General features: G+C 39.2%; 1 protein-coding gene across 1 annotated transcript in view; it reads right to left on the reverse strand.

The window, feature by feature from the left end:
* LOC127801087 (NAD-dependent malic enzyme 62 kDa isoform, mitochondrial) overlaps positions 1-20,908 on the reverse strand; it is a 77,068-nt gene that overhangs the window by 28,342 nt on the left and 27,818 nt on the right. Inside the window, exons 7-11 of the mRNA XM_052335935.1 lie at positions 17,838-17,941; positions 17,642-17,725; positions 6,459-6,565; positions 4,465-4,576; positions 2,653-2,766 (exon numbers count right to left, since the gene is read on the reverse strand). Coding sequence (XP_052191895.1) covers positions 2,653-2,766; positions 4,465-4,576; positions 6,459-6,565; positions 17,642-17,725; positions 17,838-17,941 — 521 coding nt within the window. The remainder of the gene's footprint in view (positions 1-2,652; positions 2,767-4,464; positions 4,577-6,458; positions 6,566-17,641; positions 17,726-17,837; positions 17,942-20,908) is intronic.

The raw sequence follows: 20,908 nt of genomic DNA on the forward strand, positions 1-20,908 counted from the left end.
GGGAAATTGTGAGACTACAGCACCAAAAAGTTTGAGGGTTAATTTCTAGAGATTGACTTCACTAGTAGTTACATCATTTTTAGAAATGATCCTAGCATCAACAGGAAGCCCATAGAGGACCTCTCATTTAGTCAGTCCCACAGGTTTCTTCAAGGGAGAATTTCTTATTAAATGCAGTAATCCCACCCCCCCCCCCCCCCCCCCCCACCTCCCCCAACAAAAAAAAAAAAAAAATCTGGTGCTGCCTTCTATCTACTGCTACTGGACATCAAACTCATAGCTATAGCGCCAGAATAGACAAGAAACTAAGTAGCATAAGTTGAAAAGTAGAAATATTGAGAGTTTTACAGCTGCAAAATTGACACAAAATGTTGTCAGATCATTTAACATCAAAATGAACTCCTTGACAGGAGAGCTTGCAATTCTGGTCTGGCATCAATCTTTCCTGGCTATTTTTCATTGTCTAGGGGTGATGATTTCTCAATGTATCGTGGTTGCGATTCTGTCGTCACGAGGGTTTAGATTTCGATCTCTCATTTTCTGTCTAGTTCAGGTTTTCTTGGGGTTGTCCATATTAGGTCAGATTGTTGCATTGCTGCTTCTAGTGGCCTTGCTTTAGAAATATAATACTGAATTCAGTCTGTCTGTCTGTTTAAATGCAAGAAGGAAAAGAACTAGCATAACACTCATAAATCATGCACGACAACAACGTAATGAATTCTACAAAGAAGAAAAAAAGATGAAATAATGAATAAAAGTTTCGGGCAGATCCTGTTATCTAAGAATGAAGACTATTCTATGAACCAGTTTGTGCAATGTTATTTCTGATTAGTTACATCAATCATCAATGCGTGTCTCTCTTAACTGGCTTGCCAAAGTAAAGGGAATTTCTAGTGAATGCCAACAGGTGCCCAGTTATTCGTAATGTCTAGTACCATGCCTCAGTTGTACGGAGGTGGCAACCATGGTCCCAATCCTTTTCATTCAGCCTTGATGTGGAGAATTTTGGATAAGTAACCAAGGAAGAGTAAAATTTAGAAAATCATCAGTGAGCAATACAAAAAAGGTGGATGCTGAGATTTGCTCCACCGTCAGTAGTAGAATTGTATCAGATTCTTTTACTGAATAATTCCCTTTTCTTTATTTTTGTTTTTATCCCCATTCCCAGATGCCCCAAACAGAAGCCTATATAACATAAAAAATTAACCCTAAATGATTTAGACAGTATCTAGGAGGCAGCTCTAAGACAGAAAAAAGATTATATTTTGGTCTTCATGGTGATTGATTCTATCTGGATGCTTCATTTAGGAGAATACAATTTTAGTATCAAAGATAATCTAGGTCAAATTTGGGTGCCATGTGTATTTGCATATATGTAAAAACCATGAAAATTCAGCAAGCAATTCAATGGCATATTTGTTATAACAATAAAAGCATCCAATTATGCAGCTTAAGTTATAGCATATGAAGAGAAGATGCAACTACTAAAGTGACAACTTGACTCCATTTTAGGTCCAAGAACACTCTTAAGCTACCCCTAGTTCCAAAAACTTAAACTACTAGGAAAAGGAACCAACAATATATCTTGGATCTTTTGTAACACTCTCCTTCGTGTCTGACCACATGGTTTCCTCACATGGAGAGATTCAATTAAGGTGCATTGACATATATAGAACAAGATTACATAAAAAAACATGAATAACCACCCGGAAAAAAAAAAAAAAAAAAAGACCTGAAAGCCAGGACATACAATAACCATTACAACTTACCAAAAAAGCATTCTAAGAAGCACATCCAGGGAGTCCAAAACCCTAGGTCCGGCTCCCCTCGAGTTAAATTTTTCCTCCATCTCCTCAAGTTCGAGTCCAGATTTTTGACACATTATTAAGAAATAATCTAAAGAGAGAGGGTGTGCCAATAAATTAATGGCTCTCCTAATTGATCTCCTAAACCAAAAGCTGACTTAATGCTATTCTAATTATTAAAGATACAAAAAAAATAAAAGATCTAAAAATTTTAGGAAATAATAGCCAAAACTTTTTTTCCATTAATGCCCGAGACAATTTTGATTCTTAATTTCATTATAATTTTTAATCTCACATTTCATTGTTCATTCTCCATAATATCAATTTTGTTTTCATTTTATCATTGGCCATGAATCTTCTTTAGAATAATTTTTTAAAAAAATTGATCAACTAAATATAAACCATTGGCTGTGAATCTTATTTAGAATTATTTAAAAAAAAAAAAACTTGTAACATAAACCATAAATCTTCAAGTTCTTGTAATTTCCAATAGCCTTAGAAATACAAAAAGCAACCTGTCAAAAAAATGAAAAGAAAACTGATTGTATGTAGAATAAATAATGCAACATGAAATCTAAAAAAAAAAAATTGAAACTAATAATTGGCCGAACACCATAAAAAAATATATAAAAGTGCTTTTGTAATTTTTTTTTAAAGTGCTTAATTTAATGGCCACTGCAAGGCTAAACAGACCCCAAGACCAATTGTTACTACAATTACCCACAACTAAGCAAGATGTATTCATGATAGTATGCCTAATGTTATGATGCTGCACCAAGAAAAAAATGATTTCACCTATAGTAGCATAAAACTACATTAGTTATTGAAGTGTCTGATTTTTACTAACCACTTCTACAAGACTTGCCCCTTCTTTTAGTCCTTGACGATCAGCTTCTTTGACTTTCCTTGCAAATGGCAAGGCCTCTGAGTCAATATGCGCACGCTCCTCTGTGATCAGACCCTAGTATCACATACACAGTTATCCACTCAGTAATCATCCTAGTAAAAAGAAACCTCTTCCAACTAAGTTAAGAATGAAAACACCAAGGACAAAAAGTATAGTACAATAATAAATATATGAATATTTTAGTGGCACGTATCAAGATAATGATGTCATTCCTGAATTGAGAGACCATAGTAAAAGAAAGAAATATAATCTAAATGTCAGTATGTTGAGCTCAGTCAGATATGTAGGGATACACTACAAATATCATGTATCCCAAATCTAAACCTCCATAAACAGGGGATACAAGTGAAGGTAACAGCACTTAAGTTAGACATTTCAACTGTGACATGAAATGCTTAAAATTCTGACTGGAATATGCAAGAGGCTCCAGAGAAAGACCATTTCTGTAATGCTAATGGCTGGTACTACTCAGTTAAAGTAAAAATTTACTTACTGAGTAAAGAATTATTGAAAAGTGAGTGCACGACATACTCATAGAAATTTTGTATAAGATATGCAAGTTTCCTAGACAAGGGCGGTAAAATTTCATAAAGCCATATGTCTTAACAGTATTTAGTTACAAAAATATCAATTTTTTGTTTACTGAAAATAAGGAGATACACATGCCCATCAATTGATCTCATTAATCATGGCTGTGACAAACCAGGTCAAGGGTTAGGATATAAAGGCAATTTAAACTTCTTAAAAACATATAGAATGACCAAGAGGATTCAATTTCTTATTTCAGAAAACCATCCAAGAATATAGCTATTCCAAAGAAAAAATAGAAACCAGATCAATTAGTGGTACAACCAGCAGCACATGAGCCAAAGAAAGGAGAACCCAACGGTAGATAATCTGTAGGATGGTAAATGATCCCATGAGACTTTGAGACTACCAACAGAATGCAACATTCTGTGGTTATCTTCACTTTTCCAAAAAATAGTGTTTGCTACCAAGACCAAGTCCATTAAGGGAAAACATAGAAAGGAAACAACGTAGGCAATTTAGCTGCAAAAGCAGTAAAGCCTGCTAATATAGAAGGCCAAAGTCAACAAAAATAAGTGCTATGGATAGGACTATATTTGAAGGGTAGTTAAAAGAAAGGAATTTCAATACATGAAATAAATATTTTTATGAATATTTCATATAACTAATTTCAATAATTAAAATTCTAGCCTGGTACGTTAGGCTCCTGCTATGGTGGTTGTATAAAGGTCAGATGTAAGCAGTCCCCTGAGTGTGAACCCGCTTCTCTGTTCTGAATTTGTGACACATTTCCAACAGTGTAACCTTACAGCTGAACCCTAGACCCATCATGTACTGATGTAATGCTCCAATTATTTCCACAAAACTCTACTATGACAAACAAAAACGACATCACCAAAAACAATAAGCAATTTACAGGCAGGAAAAAACTAGTCATGCGGAAATTTTATCTCAAATCGCTTTGCTGGGACTTAATGGCTCTTCTGGCCCATCCACTTTAGACCAAGGCAAAATAATGCATTGATGTTTATAGGCTTTCTGACCATCCTCATTAGATAAGTATTTTAGTTGTAAGTAGGAAACAGCCTAACTTTCATAGGAACATCATTACAGAAGAAAATTCCATCTATTTTTATATGACAAAGACAACTCAAGAAGTAGGATTCTTGACCACAAGAACACTGAAACCTTATGAAAAGTTATATTGTTTATGAAATAATTCACCTGGGCATCAACTACCCAGAATTGACTCCGTGCACTCTGGAAAGCAGTTTCATTATTTCCTAGCATTCTTGCCATGGTTTTCCTAGCAGCATTAAGAACCCCGATTCCTGCACTGCAATACCACTAAATTAGGCAAAGAAATCTCACTACAATGATAAAAGCGATATAGTAAAGCTCACTCTTTGTTACCAAATTTGACATTAATCACCCAGTTGCACCAAAACCTTAAGTTGTTGGATAATCAGAAAAAATATGTACATAAAAATACTGGATCCTCCCACACATGCAAGACCATTTGCACATGAATGGACAGACAAACATGAGTGAAAATTGTAAACATGGGGAAAAAAACAGCATGCAGATAGGCAACAATGGAGGAGGATAAATGAATATTCGTGGAGAGACTAACTTAGAAACTTCTTAGAACCAAAGCTTTAATAGGTTGTAGATAACCCACCAAACAAAAAGCTGGAGAAATTAAAGAATGAAATACTGTGATATTAAGGTCACAAAGGCACAAAAAAAAAAAGGACTTCAAAAAATACAATTACCATATTTACAAGTCTACTGAATGATAGAGAAGAGAAGCAAGCAAATAACAGTCTACAAATAAGTTAATTTTTTTTTTCCTTTTCAAATAGGTCCAATATATTTACATCTTGTTCCATGTTTTCTTTCCTTGGTTGATTATTTCCATCTTACAGCCATGAAGTCACCTCATCGAATTTGTCCTGAATGTAACACGGCATGTAATTTGATTCTAATTGTAACATCTATATTGCAGCTAAGGTCATTCAGCGGACATGTTTTCACCACTTGGAACATCAATGATGTATAATGTTTGATGAAAAACCATTTGATCATTCTCATTTAGTTTGCTTCAACACACACTCTCGTTGTACAATCAAAAGAATATACAACAATTAAATTAGTATCCAACAGTAGATATCAATTAGTATAGGAGACTTGCAACAAACATTAATATGAGGTAAATTACACTAACCACGCCTAAGGTAAAGCCTAAAATACAAGGATCACCCCTCAATTTTCAGAAATCACAGTGAGCACCCTTAAGGTTAAAGACTCAGAACAATTTAGCCCCTGCTCTTACATAACTACCGTGATTTTTTTTTTTTTTTGGAATTACCCAAAATGCCATCAATTTATTCTCTCCTTCCCTTTCATTTCCAGCAACCGAACTTCTCATTCCCCATCTCTCCTTCTCCAGCAATAGTGGTGGCAGGTTCCCCTCCCTATTCCACCCCCCCCCCCCCCCCCCTCTCTCAACTGAACACAACATTGCTGGGGATATTGGATTCTCCCCAGCTTAGCAAAGCTGTGGGAGATTGAACCCAGCATTGTTATGGTTGATTGAAACCAGCGCTGGGTTCAATCAAACCGCACTGCTACCTCCCCTCTATGTGGCTCATTGTCACAACCAGCGTGGCCTCAACCATGTTAACCTCCTTGAGTGCTGCCAATGCAAAATCTCCATCACTAACGCCAGCAGCATCTTTTCTGAGGATGGCCGACACCGTGGTCAGGCTGTTGATGTTCTCAGAAAAAGAAACTGCTCCTTGGTCAATACAAGGAGAAAATGCCCTTAGTTTTAAGGTCCCCCCCCCCCCCCCCCCTCTGTATATCCATCTTTACACACACATACACAACTCACATATATATACTCCTCTGAGTGAATGACCATCCATCTATAAGCATTTTGAAGATTTATGCAACTTGGTTTGAATAACCACTGAACGGTGGCGGCACTGCAGTTCAGCTTCTGGCCACTGGTGGGGTTCAGCTTGGTTTCACAAAATTGAGAGCTGGTCCATGCAATAAGACCTTACCATGGCGGTGGTCAGTGTAATTTACCCTTATTCTGGCACCTCTAGATGACTAAAAACACTTGCTGAAAAATATTCTACTTTTTCTTTCTATATGTGGCATAGAAATGCCTTAATTTTGCTGGGCATGCATGAATACAAGTAACAAACCTTCCAGCTCCAGCGACAACTATCTTCATCTTTGGGAAGTCAATCATTGGCTTTCCTTGTGCTCTTACAGCTCCCAAAAGACCAGCAATTGCAACTCCTGCTGTTCCCTGCATTGCAAAAGGACAATAATACTAGCTGTCAAAGGAAAATTGAAAACCTAAATGCCAAACTAAGATCATAACATATCTATAGATGCCAAAAGTAAATAAATCATTCATACTTGGGGAAAAAATGTCCCAACCCTTGCTGTCCAAACACAAACTCCATAGGGAGAGGTAATGCCACCCATAGTCAAATCATTTGACTCACTGCCTTATTTTACAAACTACAAGTCTCCTCAACAACTCTTTTTTGCTCAAAGGAGAACCTCCATAACCACTTCTCCAACAAATCTCTATTAAATAGGCCCAAATTTTTATAGATAACCCTCCCGCTTTCAATGGGAAACAAATGTGCCCCAATTGGACTTGTTGGTCTTTAAAATTGCCATCCAAGCTGCCTCATAAGAAGTCTCTTTATAATTTTAGTAAACACAGGGGGATATGTGGAGAGATCAGTCAAAGCTTTCATAAGCATAAGTTCACCAAATTAGAATTGGTATGGCCAATAGCATAGTTATGTCCCTAAACTTTTGTGTTTTTTTTCTTGTGAAACCCTAAATTTTTCGTGATTTCAAATGTGCCCATGAACTTAGGCCAAAAGCATATTTATGCTCATGAACTTTTTGTGGTTCCAAATGTGCAATGAACTGTGCAAAATCACTCATTTAAACACCTAGCGAGCAAGTGATAAGCACACGCACTGACGTGGCAATTTTCCAAAGTCTCCTCAACTCCCCTTCTCTCTCCAACGTCTCCTCTGGTTGGGCTATGTAGGCCAATTGGATTAGAAGGGTCACTGACGTGCACGAGTCGATGATCACCTCGCTGTCTGGGGGGATCGAAGATAAGACCAATCTGGGGGTAGCATTTCTTGCAAGAGATGCAGTCGAAGAAAGATGAGTTGAGGAGATGCCGAAGAGAGAAAATGAGCTGAGGAGATGCTAAAGAGAGAGAGTGAGAGAAAGGGAGCTGAGAAAATGGTGGAAAATTGCCACGTCAGTGCATGTGCGCATCACTTGCTATCCAAGTGTTTAAATGAGTGATTTTGTTCAGGAGCACATTTGGAACCAAGAAAAATTTAGGGTTCTACAAGAAAAAGACACTGTTATGTCATTTGTACTAGATTAGGATTTTATATGTAAACAAATAATTTTTGTATGCCTGCATTTGTGTTTTTTTTTTTTTTTTTTTTTTTTTTTTTTTTTTTTTTCTGTTTTAGGGTTAGAATGAGTATTCTTCTAGAAGGCATGTTTCTAGAAGGACAGCTGACCGATTTAGGTATTTAGTTATTTCCAGTCAAGCGGCCAGGTTGTTAGACAGTTGTAATTCACGACCCTATAGTCTATAAATAGGGATCGTGGGGTAGACAAGGTGTGTGCTTCATTCTGAGACATTTTTCTGTTACTATCTTGTGAGTTGGGATCGATTGAGTGGCTGAGAGTAAGGCTAGGGACAAGCTTTGTAATCTCAGGGAATCCAAGTAGCTTTCAGGGTATATGGGTTGGGTGTGGATTCGAGTATTCTTTGTAATCATCCTAAAGTTTGTTTCAAGATGGTGGATTAAAATGAGGCATCATCAGTCTGGACGTAGGTCCCAAAATTTGGGACTAAACTAGGATAAATCTCGTTGTTCTTACTATTTTCTTTATTCTTGTTTACTTCTTTTATCGTTTGTGTTCTTGGAGGCAGTGAGTGATTTATGTGAGTCATTGGGCTGAGAGAATCTAGACGGATTGTTGTGTTTCTACTCTAACAGACACAATAGTTTAGGGGCATAAATATGTTTTTGGCCTAAATTCAATGACACATCTGAAACCACAAAAAGTTTAGGGTTCTACAAGAAAAAACACAAAAGTTTAGGGACATAAATATGCTTTTGGCCGGATTGGTATTGCCTTCTCCACAAACCTAACCTTTTCTCAAACCTTTCCACTACCCATTTCAAATCAATTTCACTCTTATGGTAGACTCCAAAAGGCAAACCCACATAAGTAGTATGGACTTTCCACTTATACCTTATTCTATGCTACAATATTAATCTCTCTTTGCCAAATTAATGTAAAGTCTGACACAACCTCAAAGTCAAAGCATAGGAAAGTAGTCCTAAAAAATCTCACCCCAAATCCTTTTGCAACAGCCTAATTCATTCACCACCTCAAACCCTTTTACTCAACTACTATCTTCCAACCTTTGAAGCATCATGCTAAGTGCTTCCATGACTTGGATAAATACAAAGGGAAACAGAGCATCACCTTGTCTCAAGCCTTTGGAGCTTTATAAACACGCGCGCGCACGCCTGCACACGTATGCACACACAACCCCTTTGTAACACTATTGACAAGAACATAAATGTCACCATGGAGTTGCCAAACAGATCTAATTCCTCCATTTCAACCCAAAAAGTAATCCTATCCAAAACAAACAACAAAAACTCCCAATCAATGTGATCATAAGCCTTCTCAAATCAATTTGATCTATTTTATAGATGAATTTTGACAATTTAACTTACATTTGCGATGCAACTATATATGATTGGTGAGATTACATTATTTTTCTAGGTTAGTGATGTAAATCTATGGATGGGATGCAATTTCAATGTTGAATTAGTTCTATTTTTATAACAACTGGGTGGCTTAGGGATATGATAATGATGGACATGGCTTATATAATTTTCTCTATTAGCATGACATCCATATCCACATACTTTGACCTTATCACATCCCATATCCATGTCCACATTAGTATTTGCGCCTGTAGAAAATCGTGTACAAGAAATATAGATAGTTAGGCATTTAAGTAAAATATAAAAGCAGTTTCATTCATACAAAATATACAATTAGACAGTTTTTTTTTTTTTTTTTTTGTGTATCAGTCTCCATATGAACAATTACCATTTGTAATATAAATGTGTATTCAATCCAAATAATAAGTAAGGAGTTTTGTAGTCCAAACTTATTAATGGTATCAGAGCGGTGAGACGAAGAGTTCAGCGAGTGAGCGAGCAAGAGAGAGAGAGCGGCGAAGATGGTGAAGTTCTTTCCCGAGAGAAAACCCATTGCCATCGTCAATCACTGCCCATCTCCGATCAACTCCTTCATCTTCGTTCACCATCGCCACAGCCACAGCTGAAACCAAACAAGGCAGTGATCGTCCTCTAAGGCTGATTCGTCGTTCGGAAGGCCGTCATCATGTGGTCATTTGATGACAGCACTTGTGATTGCCCCTATAGTCATTGCATCGTCGATGGCCTCGCCAAATACCCTAAGAAGGTGATTCACAAGGACTCAGCCAAGAAGACCACCAAGAGGTCTCACATTAAGGCACTCATCAAACTCATCAATTATAGCCACATCATGACCACTGCTACACTCTCAATGCCAATCTCAAGGAAATTGTCACGGTCAACGCTTCTCAGTCCCAGAAAAAGAAGAGACACATCAAATTAAAGCCTAATCAGCCTTTGGGAGATCTCAAGACTATAATCTAACCAACACCCTCGATGTTTTCGACGTTCCCTTGACCCATCCTCAAAGTGGAACTCTGCCTTCATACAAAAAGCCTTGCTATTTCTATCAAGGGGATCTCACAGTCATACAATATAGAGAAGGAGAATCAATAAAATCTAGGAAGAAGAGATGCTAACACATCTTTCATCCATGCATTTAACTTCAAGCAATTCGCACACAATAGGGACTTTCTGCAATCAAATAGAAAATCGTGGTGGAATGTGGCTTGCATGCAAGATGGTGCAGTCGTAGCCCCAGCTGCTACCATTGAAAGTGAAATTCCTTCAGAAAAATTGAAAGAGGGGTTGTTGTCAATCATATTTCCAAAGGAACTGAAGGATGATGCTGGTGCAATACCAATAAAATTAATCTACTGTTAGTGAAGACACAAGAAGTTGGAGTAAATGTCATCCTCCACAAGATGACACAAGCCACAAAGGAGAAGTATTCCAAACTGGAAGACACAGGAAGTCAGAGTAAATGTCATCCTCCACAAGATGGCACAAGAGATCTGGGATGCCATAAAGGAGAAGTATTTTGACCCTAAAGACATCAAATCAAAGTAAATTTCATCTTCCACAAGATAGCATAAGAAGTCTAGGATGTCGCAAATGAGACGTGTATCAACATTAAGGACATAATAGAGGCATTATCAAGGAAACCTCTCAGTTACCCAATATCTTAGTCATCTAACTAGATATTGGTAGCAACTCAACATGTTAAAAGTAACCTAAATAGACAGACACTTCATAAAAAGAAAAATTGAAGGTGGACAACAATCTACCAAAGACTCAATTTGAAAATGTGAAGATCCAATCTAAGCTTCCTTATATTTACAGCCCAGCTTAAGGGGGCATGTAGAAAACTGTATACAAGAAATATAGACAGTTAGATAGATAGGCAAAATATAGAGACAGTTTCACTCATACAAAATATACAGTTAGGCAGTTTTTTTCCTGCGTGTAACTATCTCTATATAAACAGTTACCATTTGTAATATAAATATGTGTTCAATCTAAATAATAGATAAGGAGTTTTACAATCTAAACTTCTTCAACGCCCCTTAACTCGTGTTCCATTCCTCATACTTTCTAGAGAACTGAAGAAATTCATCTGCACAGACAGGGAAAAGAGAGAGTTGTTGCTCAAGGTAATACTATTTCTCACACTTACTCTCCCATCATAAATTTACAGTCAAGGAGATCAAGGTGGAGTAAGGTGGGCCTTTCTGCTTTCCATGCATGTAAGTGACATTACCTCATTACAGTACCTTTCTGCTACTTCGCTTAACCAACTATTGACATGCTTTTGTCCTGCTCTAAGTCAACTTTATTGATGTAGTGGCTGCTTCATTTAGACAGATTGATTCTTCTTTTAAGAATTTTGCATAAATTCTATGAAGTTCTATAGCAGTCTTTTCTAGATGTGAGAAAAGTATGAAAATCACAAATCCTTGTCACCACTGTGCTATTTTAAATTCTTGTTTATTTCTTTACTGCTTGCTGTTAGGGCTACTGTTGCATTACAATTAGTATTGTATTTTAATTTCCAGCTATGAGTCTGTTAGAATCAAGAGGCCACGTGACAGGCCCTAAGAAAAGACAAAAGTTATGGTTGTAACCGCTCGGTGGGAGCAATCTGCTGCATCCGCACCCACCCAAGCGAGTATATCAGCTCTCCCAGCTTGTGGGAGAGTTATTGAAATTCAATAGAACAGTTTCCAATTACTCTTCCTCCTTGTTCTCTCTCTCTTTCTACGTTCTCCCTCTTCTCTCTTCCTTAGCTCTGTTCTATTCTGTATTTTCACTGGTTTGAGGCCAACTACATTGTCGCACCGTGACAATCTGGTATCAGAGCTCGACCTCGGGCCGGATTGTTGCTAGCCCATGGCGGAAGGTACGCGTATGAAGAACATGGAAGCTCAGCTGCAACAAGTCAACTCATCCATGTTTGAAGTTCAGAGGTGAGTCGACCAGCTCGAGCTGGGAAATGGTCGTAATCATGAAGCTATCATGGCGATCGATCAAAAGCTGGATGGTACGCTGGTTCAAATGCGAGAAGAGATGGCGCAAACGAGGGAAGAGTTGGGTAACCAACTTCAACAGTTCATGTTGATGTTCACACACCAAAACCCAGTTAATATGGCCCCCGAATTCCCTCCTCGTGATAGAACCGAACCTCTGTTACGACACAACAGGAGTCATATCAGGCCAGTAACTCCTGATTGGGGGAGTGGCCAGGATGAGGAAGTAGGAATGCAGGATAGGGGTCATGGGGAGCAGGGACCGCGCCATCAAACGGGGTTTCCCATGCCTCGGATGGAGATACCCGTTTTTGAGGGGGACAATCCTCGTTGGTGGGTAAGGAAGTGCGAGAGGATGTTTGAATGGTATGACATACCAGAAGGTAGACGGGTGTCACTAGCGGTTGCTTATTTTGATGACGTAGTCGACGCTTGCTACCAAGGTTGGACCAGTGTAAGGTGTTAACCAACGTGGGGTGAGTTTACTGAAAAAATATGTGAAAGGTTCAGGGAGAGGAGTATGTCGGACATTGTTGAAAAATTCAACAAACTAAGGCAGGTAGGAGAGTTGAAAATCTACTTGAAGAGGTTTGAGGAGCTCAAGTCTCTTATGAGTAGTCAGGACCCACACCTATCGGAAGCCTATTTTGTGTCTAGCTTCCTAAGTGGCCTTAGTGATGATCTAAGACCAATGGTCAAAATGATCAGGCCTAGAACAGTAGAACAAGCGATGGAAAGTGCTAGGTTATAAGAAATGGTTGTGGAAACCCTGATGAAAAAACAGAGGCAACAAACTAAAACCATGACAGGGGGGGCGTCCCACTCAGGTGACAGAGGAGTAAATCGTGATTGGGCAAGGGGTAATGTCGGGATCAGGCCACAGGGGATGCCCCAATCATCAGGCCGGAACATGGACCAGAGGAGACAATCTGGGTTGTGCTTCAGATGTGGGGATAAGTATTTTCCGGGACACCAATGTAGGAGATAAATACTGCTTCTAGAGAGCAAAACAGGGGAGGTAGGAGCAGAAGAAGGGAATGAAATAGAAGAAGATGAGGACTCGGGGGGTGAGGACGGTGGTGAGATATCGCTCCACGCTTGAAAGGGGTGACCAACAATAAGATAATCAAAATTGAAGGTAGAGTGAAGGAAAAGAGCTTGTTAATTCTGATAGATAGTGGAAGCACCCACAACTTCCTTGATAAGGATACGACCAGAAACCTGAAGTGCCCATTCTCCAACACTATACCCTTAAGCGTGACAGTGGCTAACGGGGCAACTCAGCTTGCTATGGGTTTAAGTGGGATATGCAAGGAGAAGGGTTTGAGGCGGATCTTAGGCTATTGCGACTGAGCGGTTGTGATGTGGTTCTTGGGGTTGATTGGATGAAAGGGGTGAGCCCCATAAGTTTTGACTTTAATCGAATGGAGGTCTCATTTGATAAAGGTGGGAAAAGGATGACACTAAAAGGGGTAGAGAAACTGGCACTTGTAAGATGATATCCGGAAAGAGGTTGCATAAGGCCCTCAGGAACAACTGGAATAAGCTGACTCAGTTGTTCTCGATTGTAGCTGTAGAAGAGGGACTAGAGAAGCTGGTGATGGGGGAACTCAACCTGGCAGCTAGCAGTCCTCATGAAAGGCCAGGTATACTCTCAGCACCTTATTGATAAATTGCTGTTGGAATTTGAGGATCTCTTTGTTGAGCCTAAAACCTTACCACCCACCCGTAACCTGGACCACTCCATCAACCTTAAGCCCAATTCTGAACCTGTGAACATCAGAGCTTATAGGCACTCTCCCACCCAGAAGTCGGAAATTGAAAAAATGGTGAGGGAAATGTTGAAACAGTCCTTCATAAGGCACAACCATTCTCCATTCGCCTCGCCAGTGCTCCTAGTTAAGAAGAATGATGGTTCTTGGCGATTTTGCGTGGACTACCGCCAGCTAAACGCCATAACCATAAAAGATAAATTTCCCATACCCCTAGTAGAAGATCTAATGGATGAATTGAACAACGCCACCATTTTTTCCAAGCTGGACCTTCGTTCAGGTTACCACCAGATTATAATGAAGTCTGAAGATGTCCACAAAACCGCTTTTCGGACCCACCATGGACACTTCGAGTTCCTTATGATGCCCTTCGGGCTCACTAATGCCCTGGCCACTTTCCAATCGCTCACGAACCGAATATTTGAACCTTACTTGCGAAAATTTATACTTGTGTTCTTTGATGACATTCTTGTTTATAGCCCCACCTAGGACCAGCATTTGAAACACTTAAGAACCACCCTAGAGGTCCTCCGATCCAACCAGCTTTTCATCAAAAGGTCAAAATGCTCCTTTGGCCAGGAACAGGTTGAATATTTGGGTCACTTGATATCAGGAGAAGGGGTCAAAACAGACCCCAAGAAGATAGATGCCATGATCAATTGGCCTAAGCCCACAACTCTAAAGGCATTGAGGGGGTTCCTTGGGTTAACCGGCTATTATAGGAGGTTTGTAAAGGGATATGGAGTGATGAGCAAACCGTTGACGGAACTTTTGAAGAAAGGGAACTTCAAATGGGGAGAGGAAGCCAAAGAAGCCTTTCAGAAACTTAAGGAAGCAATGAGTGCAGTCCCAACCTTGGGATTGCCAGATTTCAATGAACCGTTCATACTGGAAACAGACACTTGTGGGGCTGGCATTGGGGCTGTGTTAGTTCAGAAAGGCAGACCGTTGGCATTTTTGAGCCAAGCCTTAGGCCCAAGGCATGTGGGATTGAGTATTTACGAGAAGGAGTTCCTAGCCGTTTTATTAGCTGTGGAGAAGTGGCGGCACTACCTAGAAGGAGGTAGATTCATTATTAAAACTGACCATGAAAGCCTTAAGTTTTTGTTACAACAAAAGTTACATACTCAGCTACAAAAAAAGGGTATGGCCAAGCTGATGGGGCTTGATTACTCGATACAGTATAGGTGGGGCAGAGAAAATATGGCTGCCGATGCATTGTCTAGGTGCCAAGAGGAAGGAAGTTCGACAGCGATCACTGTTGTGGTGCCAGAATGGTGCCAAGAAGTGATTGACAGCTATGCCAATGATGAAAAGATGAAGAAAATACCGGAAGAAGTGGTATTGGAACCTAATGGGGTCGATGGATACACCATATCTGATGGAATGCTAAGGTTTAAAGGCAAGATTGCAATTGGGGGTGGAGGAAACCTCAAACAAAAAATATTGCAGACTCTACATGGATCACCAGTGGGGGGGCATTCGGGTATTCAAAACACTTACCTCAGAGTTAAATAGATATTCTATTGGCCCAACCTTAGAAGGGACGTCAGGCAGTTTGTGCTGGCATGTGACATATGTAAGAGGTGTAAGCTAGAGAATATGCCCTACCCAGGTCTGTTGCAACCCCTTCCAATACTGGAAAGAGCTTGGACTAGTGTGGCAATGGATTTTGTCGAAGGAATGCCTAAGTTCGAGGGTAAAGATAGCGTGATGGTAGTGGTGGATCGGTTTACAAAATTTGCTCAGTTCATTAGGTTAGCACACCCTTATACAGCCAAGGAAGTAGCTAGGGCGTTCGTGGACAGAGTGGTTGCTCAATATGGAGTACCAAGTAACATTATTTCAGACCGGGACAAAGTGTTTACAAGCCATTTCTGGCGAGAGCTAATGGAATCTATGGGAATTAAACTCAACATGTCGACAGCTTACCATCCACAAACGGATGGGCAAACGGAGAGGGTTAACCAAGTTCTGGAAACTTACCTAAGGTGCATGTGTATTAGACAGCCCAATCAGTGGCATCGGTGGCTAGCCTTGGCTCAATGGTAGTACAATTCCACATACCACACTTCTCTAAAAATGTCTCCCTTCGAGGCACTTTATGGGTTTAAACCCCCGCTATTACTAGCGGTGAAAGGACTATTTGCGGAATTATCGGTGGAGGAATACTTGCAACAAAGGAGAGTGGTCTTGCAACAGCTAAAACAGGAATTGGCTTCAGCTAGAAATAGAATGAAGCAATTTGCAGATCGAAAGAGAAGCGACAGGGAGTTGGAAGTGGGAGAGCAGGTGTATTTGAGGCTCCAGTATCCACATTTGAAGTCCATCAGCCAAAGGCCAGTGAATAAATTGACCCCCAAGTACTTTGGCCCGTTCACTATAATAAATAAGATAGGAAAGGTGGCTTATAAGCTTCAACTACCTGAGGGAACTAAAATACACTCGGTATTTCAAGTGTCCCTATTGAAGAGGGCCAATGGGGTTGAGCAGGCCAACCCAAAGTTACCTATACTGCCGGAAGGGGAAGACAAGCAGAAGGAACCCAAAGTCATAGTGGATAGGAGGGTGGTTTATAATCAAGGAGCTCCCCTCATCTAAGTTCTAGTAAAATGGGGACCAGAAGGCACTAATGGCGATACTTGGGAGTATCTACCCACCTTGTTGCAGCGTTTTCCAAGGGCTGCAAGTCTCTTGAGCGTTTCTTGAGGACAAGAAAAGTCTGAAGGGGGGAAATTGTCACCACTATGCTATTTTAAATTCTTGTTTATTTCTTTACTGCTTGCTGTTAGGGCTACTGTTGCATTACTATTAGTATTGTATTTTAATTTCTAGCTGTGAGTTTGTTAGAATCAAGGGGCCACGTGACAAGCCCTAGGAAAAGACAAAAGTTATGGTTGTAACCGCTTGGTGGGAGCAATCTGCTGCATCCGCACCCACCCAAGTGAGTATATCAGCTCTCCCAGCTTGTGGGAGAGTTATCGAAGTTCAATAGAACAGTTTCCAATTACTCTTCCTCTTTGTTCTCTCTCTCTCTCTCTCTCTACGTTCTCCCTCTTCTCTCTTCCTTAGCTCTATTCTATTCTGTATTTTCACTGGTTTGAGGCCAACTACATTGTCGCGCCGTGACAATCCTATCTAAGAAATAGCATGTCTGTATCCCTAGTTCATTTGACTAGACTAGAAGCTATTAAAAAATTGCTAGGTTGACTGTAACTGATAGATGAAATACAGTAGTTTGACCATTTGGAACCGTCATATTTCACGTCCATGGAACCCTGATGTATTAAATGAGGCAAAGCAGGTTAAAGTCGAATTTTAGTTATATAATAACAATATTCTATTTGGCTGCAGGAGTTCCCTACTTTACTTTTTCTCCTTTCACTCTTTAAGTGGTGATCTCTCGGTTTTGTGCACCATCTATCCTCTACCATCAGTAAACATTACAAAATTCTGAGGAAACAATTGGCCGACTATTTTTTGCATCAGGCATGATAAAGAAAGAGGTTCACTCTTTTCACTTTTTCCAGCTTTTTGATCATCCTCACATTTATGACCATTCTCTTCCACACAAAGTCTCTTTGCTTTTAAGAAGCTGCTAGTATGCCTCTTAGAATGCCCTTTGAACCCTCGGCCTCTTCTGCTTATTATCGATGGTTGGACTAAGTTATTAAGGAAATGTAATCAAATTACCATAATGTGGTCCAAAAACAAGGAAGTTTCATTAAACCAATAAACCATGTAAATGCCTAGCAATTATTTTTAACTGCAAACATTTTACCTGGACATCATCATTAAACATTCTGTAGGTATTCCTGTAACGCTGCAATAACTTAAAGGCCCACTTGCTTTGGAAATCTTCAAACTGAAGCAAGCCAAATAATGTTAGAATATTTTCAGAGAAAGTGAACCATAAAAACAAGGGAAAAGCAAGTCAAATGCTACTTGATAACATTCCGAAAGAAAAATGAATCTACTTGGACAATAACGTGTGGCCAACGAGTGAACACAGCCTCCATGAACTCGTCAATAACTGCAAGATACTCTTCTCCATCAAGGCGGTGTTCTTGCAATCCCAAATCTATGACAAAGATAATCAAATCATAAGAATTCTATCACAATTTTTTTTTTTAAAATCTAGGAATGCAAGCAAATTTAACAGAATCAAGACAAAATAGGAGCCAGTAAGATCATTTATTTTAAAATTAACGGAAGTGTTATGGGAAAAAAAATAAAGCCTATGTCCATATAAAATCATTTATTTAAAAATCCAAAATGTTAAGAAGATCAAGAGACACACCAGTGAGGTGGGTGGATAGAATTATAATGAAAGAAGTTTGTAGCAAAACAGATAGGGCAAGACCAACAAGAACTTGGTGGAAAACCTTTGGGCATGACATGAAATATAATGGCCTTACAAAAGATAATGGCCATGGATAGAGATCGCTAGAGAGCTAGAATTCATGTAGATGACTCCACTCAATGGGATTAAGGCTTGTGATGTTGTTAATAACAGAAAATTTAACATCAATACATCATTTTACACAAAGGGTACATGAGCATAATTAAGAAGCAAATACTATGCAAACTAAGATCATCCAATTAATGTTTTATCAAATCAATGTCACCATTCACAAGTATAACAATTCAAACTGTTCATAAACTTAAACAATAACGCATATCAAGCCTCAACCTCACTATGTGGGAAACTATTCATAAACTTAAACTGAATAAAGTTTAAAAAACAAAAATTGAAAGAATAAAAACCTCCATAGTAGCAGGCAATATGGTGACAAAGTATCTAAGGTATATGCAATGTCTTGATTAGATTAAAAAAAGAAAAAGTTTCACATAAGATTAAGAATAAAGTTCATATTCTCCTTTTTATTTTCCCATAGTCTAATAATTTAAAATATTGCTTTGTTCCCAATTACTTGCTTCTAATAGAAAGAGAAAGCTAGATGAGGGCAAACCTTGGTAGCAAAGGTAAGATTGCCCCTTTGTGACTGGAAAATCACAGGTTCAAGTTGTGGAAATAGGCTCTTTGCAATAAGGGTAAGGTCGCTAACAAAAACAACCCTCCCCCTCCAACACTTGCAAAGTGCAGTTTCATGTGTTGGGAACACCCCTTCTATAGAAAGAGACAACTAGATTGTCACACATGAAGATCTTGGCGTGACATTGGCAGCCCATTTACAATTTTCGCTATCTTCTTATTCATTTCCTTTATGTTATGTCTTTATTTACTTTATGTATTTGTGTTGGTTTGGATATTACAGTTGTAGGGGGATTGTTAGAGAAATTCTATAGGGGAGGCCACGAGTAAAGAGCCCTGGGAAAAAGATAAAATAGTTTGTTATTGGGGTGGGGATCTGCTGTGGCAGAACCCAGGATAGAGGTATAAATATCCTCTAGAATCTGCTTGTAAAGGCATGTGAAAATCCAGAAGAAATACCATCTTTTCTCTCTAATTTCATCTCTCTCTCTCCCTCTAATTCCAATCTCTCTTCACCTTCTTCTTCTTCTCCATAATCCCTACTGCACTCTCTAATTCACACCGAATTAGAAGTGGTTCTCATTGTCACATTGGAGTTGTGACAAACTGGTATTAGAGCATTGATCCTAGGCATAGCAGTGGAAGTGAAGGATGGTAGACAGAACCCGCATGAAAACTTTTGAGGCGCAATTGCAGCAAGTGAGCTCAACAATGGCTGAGCTTCAGAATAGAATGGTGTTGACATGAAAGGAAATGAAAGAAGAAGAGGCAGCAGTGCAACCTGTTCTGGAATGCTTTATTTAAGGAATGATCTATGTAAGATTTTATCTTAATTAGATTAGTTTCTTAAACAGATTAGGAATCTTTCCTAATCCTATTGTATCATAATCTTTCCTAAATGTGTTGTAATCCTTCCCATTGTAAACTTTCTATAGTTGTAATTTCCAACCCTATAACTAGGGCTGCACATAATGAATATTCAAGCTTTCCGTTCGAAATCTTCATCGTATCAAAGCCACTTTCGATTGCCCTATGATTTCCGACCTTCATTGCTTTCTGTATTTCAGTCCATTCCCCGGCCTTCATTGCTGATTCCTTGCTATTCTTCCTTGACTATTTCTGGCCGATTGTTGCCATACTTTCAGTCGCTCAAGCCTCGAAATTCCTTCTCGTCTTTACCTTCATTGTTAGACCTTTTCCTTTCTGATCATGTCAAAAATATCAGAAATAACACCAAGTTCAGCCATAACATCCTGTGAGAATAATGGAGTTGATGCTCCAACAAGAGGTTTTTCTTCCAGCGATTTACCAAGGGTGCATCAGTCATATAGTGGGCACAGCTGGTTCGAACATTCCTAAAGGGGAAGGGACAGATTCGCCACTTGACAGAACCTAGTCCACAGAAATCCGATCCAGGGTTTAATACTTGGGATATAGAGGATTCCATGATCATGTCATGGCTATGGAATGTCATGCAACCAGAGATTAGTAAAAATTACATGTTAGTCCTCTGCTAAAGAAATATGGGAAATGGTTAGGTGTACTTACTCTAAGATTCAAGATGCGTCAGTTATTTACGAGATTAAGATGAAGTTACATAGTACGAAGCAAGGGGTCTCAACAATCACTGAATATTACAACAAATGAATGGTTTTTGGTTGGAACTTGACCACTACTGGAACATTAAAATGGAATGTGGGAAAGATGCAGCCACTCTTCATTCAATTTTTGAAAGGGATAGAGTTCTTAATAATGAGTATGATCAAGTTCGAGTGCAGATTTTTGGAAGGGAAAAACTTTCATCCCTTAATGAAGTGTTTTCAGCTGTCTGAAGTTAAGAAAATAGGAGGACAACAATGCTGGGTGATATGACTTCTGAAGGATCAGCAATGTTTACAAACAAAGGAGCAGGGTCCAAATTTAAACCACAAGGAAGAGGTGGTGTGCAGGGTAGGCTGCATGGAAAGGAAGGTATGTGGACTGATGGACGGAACAAAACACATAGAACAGAAGGATTATGGTGTTCCCATTGCTAGAGGCCGATGCATACTC

The sequence above is a fragment of the Diospyros lotus genome, chromosome 5 (genome assembly GCF_014633365.1).
Source record: "Diospyros lotus cultivar Yz01 chromosome 5, ASM1463336v1, whole genome shotgun sequence".
Classification (NCBI taxonomy): domain Eukaryota; kingdom Viridiplantae; phylum Streptophyta; class Magnoliopsida; order Ericales; family Ebenaceae; genus Diospyros; species Diospyros lotus.